Raw genomic sequence first — 11,108 nt, 5'->3', positions numbered from 1 at the left:
TGTCTGATCCTACACCGGCCTAGTCTAAAAGGAGGCAAAGTCAAGCTCGGGACTTAAAACAAGCTCACTTGGGAGGAAGTCCCATGCGTATCCTTGTATATATTGCATTGGTATTTTCATTTTTCATCTTATTGCATAAAAAAAAAAAAAAATAAAAATAAAAAAAAAAGGGAGAGAAGTTGTGTTCAGGTGCTTGATCGGTTCAGTTTTGAGCAGGAGTTGTGCGTGGGAGTGAGGTCTCACAGCGACACCTCAAGATCGCTCCACCTGGGAGCGAGGTTTCGAGAGCGACACTACAAGGTCGCTCGCGATTTCGTCGCCGGATCAAGAAAAACCGCGCCAGAGCGAGGTCTCGGAGCGAGGTGGAAAGGTCGCTCCAGCTGGGAGCGACGTTATGGGAGCGACACCTCGTAGTCGCTCGCGTATTGATAAACCGGAGCGACACACTAGAGCGACACCTTGACGTCGCTCCAACGCAGAGCGAGGTTTCTGGAGCGATACCCCAAGGTCGCTCGCGGTTTAGTAGAAACACGACGCAGGGAAACGACTCGGGAGCGACCTCTCCCAGCGACACCCTCACGTCGCTCCCGAACCGGTCCAGGTAAGTTTACTAACTCTAAACCCCGGTTTAATACAAATAAACCGACCCTAACCACCCTAGACCGAACCGGACGACCCTAAACCTACCCCAACCCCCGCGACTCCATCTCTATCACTCTCCCCTCCTCTCAAAAACTCACAAACTCTCTCAAACTCACCCACACCAAAATTCCCAAAACCTTCTCAATTCTCACCCAAATCAACTAGTTCTTGTTTCTAAATCCAAGCTTTCGCCCCTGTAGTCTATTCTTCACTACCCATTCACCATTTCCTTTCATCCAGAGCAAGGTATTGAGTTTTTAAATTCAAATTCGTAGGTCCATGAACCCTAGAATTTGAAAGTCGAAATTTGATTCTTTTCTTGCTAGATTGTGGTGAAATAGACTAGGGAAAGTTTATCTATCAAGTTGGGTTGTTGAATTAATGGTGAAATTGAGTTTAAATTGCACTTTGGCAAAATTAGGATTCATGGATTTGGGGGTTTTTCGAATTTGATCTTAATTGGGTGTGTTTGTGGGTGGACTAGATGCGTTAAGATGTTACATTGTTGCATTGTGTTGAACTTGAGTTTAAACTGAAAAATTCACCTGTTAAGTTCACTTTTGCAAAAATTTGATCTTGCAAAGTCTTGCTTTTCTTTACTTCCATCTACTTATCCCTTTCCAAGTTTGTAATTTTTCAGGTGAAAATGGTTAAGAAGACAAAGGGAAGGTTGGAAGCTGAGAGGCAAGAAGCCGAAAGTCAAGAGTTTGCACTAAGAGGAAAAGCTTTAACCAGCGAGCCAACTGGCTCAGGGACGCAGAGGACTGTGAGACAGCAGACGTTGGCTGCAAAGAAATCGAAAGAACACGAGAAGAGGGCAGGAAAAAGCGTACCAGTTCCCACCCATGAGGAAGGTGAAACTGAGAGTGAAGATGAGCCGGCACCTACGAAGAAAGCCAAAATGTCAAAGGGCAAAGGGGTTGCTGTTGATCGAGACAGAACGAAAACTCCATCTGTGGAGGAGCTATATGACCATTTGAAGAATGGAGTCACTTGGGCTCCAACCAGGTTTGCCGACCTCGGTTTGCTGAAGGAGTTGGGTCTAGAGTCTGATATTGAGACGATGCTGGGACATTTGAAGATGCCAAAACTCCTCACCATGGCTTATCCTTTCTACAAGGATGTCACTTGTCAGTTCCTATCCTCTCTTGTGGTCACTTACCATGACACGGCGCATGTGAGACAAGGATGGGGAAAAATCAGGTTCAAGGTCAATGGAAGAGAATTCAACATGAACTTCAAGGACATTGGGAGGGTCATGGGGTTCCAAGACCTAGAAGACCACTCACTTCCCAAGTGTGAGAACCTCCCCACAGAGCTCTGGAAATTGATTACTGGAAACAAGCACTCTACCGGGGCAGACAAGAACTCACACATCCGACACCCGTCTGTACGCTACCTCCACAGATTGCTAGTCCATGCTTTTTACCCACGGAAGCAAGCTGGTACGGTTACTGAGGAAGACATGAGACTGCTCTGTCCGGCTATCCGTCCCTACGCTCAACCTGGAGTGTTACCCCTTCCCAGCACTGACATCTATGCTACTTTTGGGATTGTCAGTTTCTTTGTGGGCCGTCTCGAGCACTACAGAGATTGGGCGTGGTACACCACTGATTCGCGCCCAAAGATGGGGATAGGCGGAATGATCACACCACTGCTCCAATTTCTGAATGTTCCCTTGGGAAAGGACGCAGCGGGGCCTAGGTTCATTGATGGCACCTACTTGAGGATTGCCACATATTTCAGTGGGATGTATGGGAAGGACTACGTCTACCACTACTACTTGCAGGGCAAGCCAGTCGAGGTGGTTCTTCCAAACCGGAACCTGACGAGTTTAGAGATACCTGGAGCTGTCAGCTTCAACATTCCCCAGGAGTACTTTCTCGGAGAACACGGGCCTCTCGATCCAATTCAAGCAGCTCCATCAAGGAAAAGGAGTGTCCCTACGCAACCTGACTCGCCTGTTGCAGACACATCTGAGCATATCTATGGACCTCCGCGCTACTACTTCAAGCCCCATGACGGAGTCCTTCCACCTGGAGCTCTCCGTGATGCTCATGACCACATTGGTCGTCTCCAGAGGTGGAACAAAGCTCAGGACAGAACGATAGAAAAGCTGAAGGATAAATGCAAGGCGCTAAGCAAGACTGTGAAGAAGCAGGCAAAGACTTCAGCCAAGTTCATGAAGAAAGTAGCTGATGTCTTAACTAGGGGAGGAATAGCTGGATGTAGCTCAGCCGATTTCGCTTTCGCGAACACCTCAAACCGCCAGCCTCAACCACCGCCTGATGCTCTTGGCTTCCCCCTCACTGCTGCGCAGCTTCAGCGTAAGTGGAGGAACCCACCCACTCAACCTTCCACTTCAGGCAACAAATCCCCATCCCTCGCTTCTTCAGACAGTGAGGACGAGATTGACGAGGTTGAGAGCCAACCATGGTATGGAGGCTCCGGTTCAGCATCCGGTGGTTACTACACCACCTTCCCTCCTGACGACGACGATGCTGGGGCATCTGCCCCCACATACTATCCATAGGAGGTACTTCTTTCTCTCCCTTGTATATACCATTTCATTTTTGCAATTTAGTTTTCTTCTCGGTATCTCTCTCTTTCCTTGAACACACAGAGACTGTGTATCTCAAGTTTGGGGGAGGTACCAAGCATTTGATCATGTTTGCTTTGATTGTGTTTCATTTGAGTCATGCATTGCACACCTATTTGCATAAAAAAAAAAAAAAAAAAAAAAATCATTTAGTTTGCATCATTTGCACCACTAGGAGAGTCTAGAGCATATAGGTTGCATTCACTTGCATTGGGAGCAATGATTTTAAATGCCTTGTAAAGAACACTACGTTGCACCTGAGTAGCCATGCACCTCTCGAAAAGACTTGTATGTTTCGAGCCTTGAAAACTCTTCTTGAAACTTGTTGATTGTAGAAACTCAGTCTTTGAAGCCAGCTACAACCTTATTTGAACTAAATGAACTTAATGCTTCTTGCTTAGGGTCTCTTGTGTACTGAGTCATGGCTATACACACTTGAGTTGTCACATCTTTTATGCCATTCTTTTTGACAAACTCTAGTGGTAGACCACTCCCAAAACCTTTCCTTCCTTTTAAGCTTTCATTGTTTGATGAGTGAGGCCTCCTTCGGAAAGTTTTACATGTGCATAATGTTGAGAGTATCGGGAACGACAATGCTTGATCTTCATTTTTGCTGGATTGGACACTCTATTGTCTAGCTATAGGTGGGAGGGTGAGCGTTGTAATCATGAATTGATTTATTGGGATAAGTAGAGAACCTCCAGCTCTATTTTTGAAAAGTCTTGGCCCCCAACCTAAAAAAAAAATAAATATATATATATATATAAAAAAAAAAAAAAAAAAAAAAAAGAGACAAAAAGGGGGCTAGCAAAGTGTTAGGAGCTGAGAGACATTTTGAGGTTGTGAAAAATCCCTTATAGATTTCAAGGAAAAAGAGCTGATGTTTTTAGAATCTTTTGGTGAGAGGTGTGAGTTGGGTTTGACATTTGAGAGTGAATGTGTAACTTATATGTTTGGGAAAAGGGTAGAACAATGGAGATTGAGCATTGTATGCATGAGTTGGTCCCTTTCTTAGATATATTATGTGCAATGTCAAGGCTACTTGTTTTGAGAGTAAACCACCTTAAAGATCATATGTTTTGAACCTCTTGAATCACTTGAATAAAAGCCTTCCCTTACCCAACCAAATGACTTGGACCAACTGACCATTTGCAAGAATTCACTTGATATCTTATGCTTAATGAATGTGAGAGTTGGCAGATCTGAATGTGTGGATGCTTGATGATGAGTGTAGGGACAAAAGGAGTTGAGATAGGCCTAGAGAAGCTAGAGTGTAATAAGAGAGTGTGCTAATTGTGTTTGCTAGTGGTGTTTCTTTTGGTTATGAGCTCCCACCTTCAACCTCTCTCCCTATGAGTTCTAGAAAGTTCACTTGTGGACAAGTAAAGAACAAGTTTGGGGGAGTTGATATCTTGCATATTTCTATTGTTTTATCCATTAATCCATGTGCATTTTGATCATATAGATTAGGATTTAGCCATGTTTAGGTTGCATTTTGCATACATGAGTCCTTATCAGGTATTGGAGTACCACATGGAGTTCTTGGAGACACTTGGAGGCATTTGGAGCTCAAAAAGGAGTGTTTAGAGTGGTCATTGGGCGAGCAAGGCATGAGAGCGACCAATCGGAGCGACACCACCAAGTCGCTCTGATCACCCTACTGGAGCGACCTTACTAGAGCGACAGGAAAGAGTCGCTCGCGTATTGATCACCCGGAGCGACCAGTCCGGAGCGACACCACCAAGTCGCTCTGATCACCCTACTGGAGCGACCTTACTAGAGCGACAGGGAAGAGTCGCTCGCGTATTGATCACCCGGAGACAACGAATCCGGAGCGACCTCTCGCAGCGACACAGCGAGGTCGCTCCCGAATCCGGAGAGTGAAAGATGAACACGGATGAAAGCCTTAAAGATCTTTTCTGAAGCTCAAAATTTGTGGAGACACTGGAAATTGAGTTAGCTTTCCAATGGAAGTGGTTTCAAGTCATTTGGAGCTGTATTGGATAAGTTATAATCGATTTACTACAGGTGTATCAACCCTTGCCGGGGACCACTGGAAAGTTGATGGGATTAACCAACTTCCCACTTTCTTCCACCCACCTTTCCTTTGCACGATTTTTCCTACTTTTCTGTATAATATTTGCTTTCTTTTTATCAAAAGGGTGGGCAAGAAACATCATTATCCAACTTTGTAATAATTTAACTTGTCAAAACTCTCTCTCTTTGAAATATTATTGTTCTTAGTGTTCTTGAGCTGTTCTTCATTGTTCATCATCTGTTCTTGAGTTTTAATTTCGTTTTGCTTGTTTAAATCCTTGTTTATCTTTATTCTCTGTTGTATCTACTTGAATATGCTTCAATCTATTATGAGATTAAGTGTTTTCATGGAGATTAGTGAGTAGTTTCCTTAGGAATTCATGGGTTAGGGAGATTAGAGGAACTTAGTGAAGATTTATGGTGTTATTGTATTAGATCCTTGTATGAACTTGCTTGTTGAGTATTTTTAATGCTTGTTTAGTCTTGATCACTCTAAACCTGATTTCTAAACACTTCTCATCAGACATGATTAGATGAAGTGTTTGAATCAACTCAACTAAGCTCTAGTGAGATTAGCCAAGGACACTTGATGTTAAAATTGCTAGATAGTTATTAAACTTGAACTTAAAGATTGCTTGATTGAATTAAGCCAAAGACATTTGATGTTTAATGATTTCTAAGCAAATGGACATTTACCTAGACATAGGACTTGTCTAAAATTGTGTTTAGACTTAAGAGATTACTTTGATTGAAAGCTTGTCACCTAGATTGGATCTTAGTTACTTGAAGTCAATTCCCTTAGCCCATGGATTCACTTGTCTAAATTGATTAAAACCTTGTTGTATTGCTCTGTTTGCTATTGTTACTTGTCACATACTCACAACTATTAAATCCGCTTAGCTTAAGAAATGACTTGTATTCTCACTGATTCACATCACTAGGACTGGTTCGACATTCACCCCCCTATACTACAACATTTGCAATAGGCAGAAAAACCTATTATCAATATATAGAAAACTTTGATTTAAATTGCTGTCCAAATAATACAGACTAAGAGTATATCTTACACTTTTTAAAAAATGTTATTATGTTGGATCACAATATAAACCAATCTTGAGCCATTTAAAGAAAGTCTCATTAATGAGATTGCTGAGTATACATTTATGTTTGGGTTAATATAAGTTTTTCTAGCAATTGGATTTTGGATTTTGGACTTACTAATTTTTCAATTTATTCTTATGTTGCCACGTACTAGATTTTGACCCGCGCTTTTAAGCTTTAAAAGCGCGGGATATTTTGTGATTCAAAATTCCATTAAAACGTTACAAATATTTTTTTAATTTATAAGAATTTTATATATTTAAAAAAAATTGCATTTAAATCAATGTAATTAAACCCAATCCAGACCCACGACCGACCTATCCCCGCAATCAAACCGGTAAATCGAAGAATCCAATATATAATCATGTTTAGGTTTTAAGAAATATCCATTATTTAAAATTCTATTAAACTCGAAAATAGCTAAAACCCTAGAAAACCAGTTAATAATATAATTATATATATTAAATTAAATAAAATATTGACATACAGTTCAGCCGCGGTCAACCCAATAATCCAATGGCCGAAAATAGTCGATTTTAGTGTCGAAGTAAAATTAAAAAACATTGATTTAAACATATTTTTACTTTTTATAATTTTTCTAATATGCATTTTTATTAAGTTTTACCAAAATGGTATATGATTTTATATACTAATTCTATGTATATTGATCACATTTCGAAAGCTAATATGATTTATTGGTTCTTTCTGATTGTAATATTATTTGATGACATTAAGCATTAATTTTTGATGAATGCGTTTTCGATCTATTAATTTTAGTAGTTATATAGGATAATGTTTGTAACCTATAATTAATATTTTTATACAATTATGCGTAAGGAATATTTGGTATTTTACCACTTTAAAGATTACCAATATATTCTAAATTTGTTAATGTAAGAAAATTTAAGTTTCCTGAATATAAAGTAGTTAAATATATTTAAGTGAAGTTATTATATTTAATTTATGTATTCCTTTTGTTCTGTGAAGTTGGCTTAATTAACAAAAGCAATATGTAAAGTATATTTATTTTAGGAAGATCCATTTTGAAATATTGTATGAAAAGGTTTTTTATAACTGCTGTATTTATACTTTGATTAACTTTGAGAGTACACGTAGTTTTTTATAACTATTGTATATATATTTGGATTGAAATCGGAACAAACAAAAGAAAAAGGAAATGGTGAACAAAAACGGTGATTCAATGTATTGGTCTTAAAACATAACTAGACCCTGCCAGCGCGGATATGAATTTTCAGTTTTTAATTATTTATTTTATTAAATGATGTATTTGTAATACTCGTTCATATTATATTCATTAAGTAAAAATTTTTTTTTTGCATCTTAAACTATCTATTATTTTACGAATGTGTGATATCATATAAAAAAATGAGTATATAGTTAATTAGATAATTGTAAAAACAGAAATTTTTCTTTCGTGTGCGATATCATATAAATAATGATCCGCTCAGTTAACAAAAATCATGATTATTTCATGTGTAATTTTTTTTTATTTTGACCATTTCCTTAAAACTATATTAAATTTTACATATTTTAATTAGAATATTTTTAATATCTTTACCTTTTTATTTGAAATGCAACTCAATATTTTTTTAACAATTATAACAAAATATTTAAAAAATAGTTTTAGAATTTGTTTGAAAAATATGAAAATTACATTTTAAATTAAAATTATTCTAAAATATGATAAGTTTTGATGTAAACGAAAACTCAAATTATGTCAAAAATAATGATATTCAATGATAATAACAATTTTAATTGATTATTTTTTTAAAAATACATTTAAAAAAATATTGTTTGAAAGAAAATTCATTTATCTTTCAAATATAAAATGAAAATATTATAATTAAATATTAAAAAATATAAATAAAAACCATAGATTTAGCAATGACAACTGAGTTATATTATGCTAAAATTTTCTTCCTAACAATTTATCAAATGACAAATGAGTTATGAGCAAATAATACCATATAATTTTTAAAAACATAGCCATTCTTAAATATTTTTTGAATAAATAATTATTTTTAAATTTAATCAACTGAAAATAATATCCGTACAATTGTGTGAGTCAAATTCTAGTTTTATTGATGCATGTTATATATTAGTGCTGCATGTTTTAGGTAACATTTTAATGATGCACGTTTTTAAAAATCTCCTTTATTAAAATTATGCACGTAATGATAACTCATGAGTTTTTTCGGTTGATTAAATGACTTTATGTCCAAATTTATTTAAGGATATTTTATTAAGGTAATTGAAAAAGACAAACAATAAAATAGGAAGTTTAAATTCATTTAAGCATATTTCATTAATGTAACTGAAAATATAAGTAATAAATTAGGCAGTTTTATTCGTTTTAGGATATTTCATAAATGCAACTGAAAAAGACAAGTAAAAAAAATAGGAAGCTTAATTAATGAAGTAAAAAAATTTTCAAATGGGTACTTCTCTTTTAATAATATAGAAGTAAGAAAATCAAATAATGGAAGAAGGAAAATGCCTAGATATTAAAGAGAGCAAGAAGGAAAAGAAAACTTTAAATGCTGAAATAAAATAGAAACAATTAAATACAAGGGAAAATTGTTTTTGTTTATAGCAAAAAAATGATAACTATGTCCTTTTAGACTAATAACTATTTTGTGTCATTTTTGCCTATAATACCCTTTAATATTTTTGAAAATAAATTTAATAAATAGTTTTACAAACTAAAAAAATTGGAAAAATAGTAACTATTGATAAAATACCTATATGAACTTAGTGATATTTTTTTCAGTTCTAAAAATGTTTAAATCATATTTTTCAGATTATGTTCTAAATAAAGTAGAAATGACATTCTACGAAGTAGAAAGCGAAATCCACTTTTTTCATTGAATCTACAATGTTTAGAATATGTGATATACGTGAATAAGAGTATTCTAAAAATATTTAGAATACACATTCCACGCTTAACCTACCGATCTAAAATCTTTAGAAATAAAAATCTACACATTTATATAAATCTAAAACACGTAGAAACCGACTTTTACAGATTTACTTTAAATCTAAAACATGTAGAAATCAAATCTACATATCACTATAATTTTAAAAACCTGTAAAAACCGATTTCTACACATTAGCTTGTATTCTACGGATAAGAAATCAGTTCCTAAAAATATGGAAACAAAATATTTGGGAATATTCACTTTCATATTTTGAAAAAAATGATTTTTTTTTTAAAATGAAGAAAAAAATGGTAACTTTCTTCTCACGCCGTCAACTATATTTCATTGATTGTTCACAAAAATTTCATATTATTTCTACCATGATTCATATCTATGCTTCCACGGATCGATCGGTCGATCTGTATGAAATCGACTTTTGCCGATCGAGTGAAATGGACCAGGTCGATCAGTATATGCTCCGCGTTTTTTTTGTTCTGCATAATGATCAGGATCGATCGATCCGTTCGACAATCGATCCGTTCGACCTTGTAATTTCGGATCGATCGATCCCGCTTGATCGAACCCATTATTTATTATATTTAAAAATTACAATTTTAAGGGCATTATTGCTATTTTGAAAATAATAAGCCTAGTGGGACATAAAGTATATAAGATTAGTTTAAAGGGACATAGTTATCATTATTTTGTTCTAAAAAACAATTTTCCCTAACTACAATTAACTGCTGATAGGAGTGGAATGTCTTTGTAAATACCTTAGATAATCAGGGGTAAAATTTTATTAGGGATTCTGCTTTAATAAAATAGATGGGTACAGATAGGTGATGGACTGATATTAAAACTCAGCTTATATACGGCTTAAATAAAGAAGCATGTTGATTTATATAGCTAAGAAAACCCAAAACCTAAATCCAAATGGTTTAGGAAATCCTATTCCTTATTTGAATTGGTATACTTAGACTAATCTTAATCCTACTTGTTTTGTTTTACATAACTTACTTACAAATCACAAAATATTAAATCAACATCTGATTCTCTTTTTTTCCTCCATATATATAATATATGCATGAAATAGACTAAATTTTAGACTCCACTCTGATGGGCTTTGGCTCTCGCTCGATATTGTTAGTCCATCCCAAAAGACAAGTGGATCTTGTTTCTGGTCGCCAAACTCAGTTTGGGCCATTGAGACCTTGTTTTTCCATCAAAGAATGAAGATTTCTGGTAAGTTCTGGAATAGCTGTTCTGCCTGGATTATTTGAAGGGATGGACGATGAATATCTTGGAGGCTACTAGCTCATTTCTGTGGATGATAGACTTCTCTTTTAAGCTATAGATTGTTTTAATGGTGTGTTGCTACTCATAAGACACAAGTTAACCATGCTTGGTATTTAGGACGGATCACGGAAGATTCTTCTTCCTAGTGTGATTGATCAATGTTTTTGTGTTGAACAGAGAAAGCAATAGAGACAAAACAAGCAATTAGCTAAAAGTTCTTTGATTAATGGTTAATCTTAAAACTCAACATGAATACGGTGTAAGTAAAGAAGCAAGTTGATTTTACACCATAGGAGTATCATCACTCAGATATGCTCTATTGCTCGTTTCCTGTGGTTCTTGCTCTGTTTTTCCATCTCTCTCTTCTCTGTTTTTAGTTGTCTGTATTTTTACTTACCCTTTCGGGGTCCAGTCTTTTTGGAATAAAACTCCAGTGTTAAAAAAGTACTAGAATTGTTATTTTGAAAAGTAACCAAGAACACAATCACATATAT

General features: G+C 35.9%; 1 protein-coding gene across 1 annotated transcript; it reads left to right on the top strand.

The window, feature by feature from the left end:
- Positions 1–332: 332 nt before the first annotated feature.
- Positions 333–10,803, top strand: LOC125588524. The gene is made up of 4 exons (XM_048759914.1): positions 333–888; positions 1,283–2,939; positions 3,009–3,148; positions 10,792–10,803. Exons 2-4 carry the CDS (start codon positions 1,289–1,291, stop codon positions 10,801–10,803), a joined length of 1,803 nt encoding a protein of 600 aa, XP_048615871.1. The 5' UTR covers positions 333–888; positions 1,283–1,288.
- Positions 10,804–11,108: the final 305 nt, after the last annotated feature.

The sequence above is a fragment of the Brassica napus genome, chromosome C6 (genome assembly GCF_020379485.1).
Source record: "Brassica napus cultivar Da-Ae chromosome C6, Da-Ae, whole genome shotgun sequence".
In the NCBI taxonomy this organism is placed as follows: Eukaryota; Viridiplantae; Streptophyta; class Magnoliopsida; order Brassicales; family Brassicaceae; genus Brassica; species Brassica napus.
Note: the sequence above shows the minus strand (reverse complement) of the source record. Positions and strands in the feature narration are given on the sequence as shown.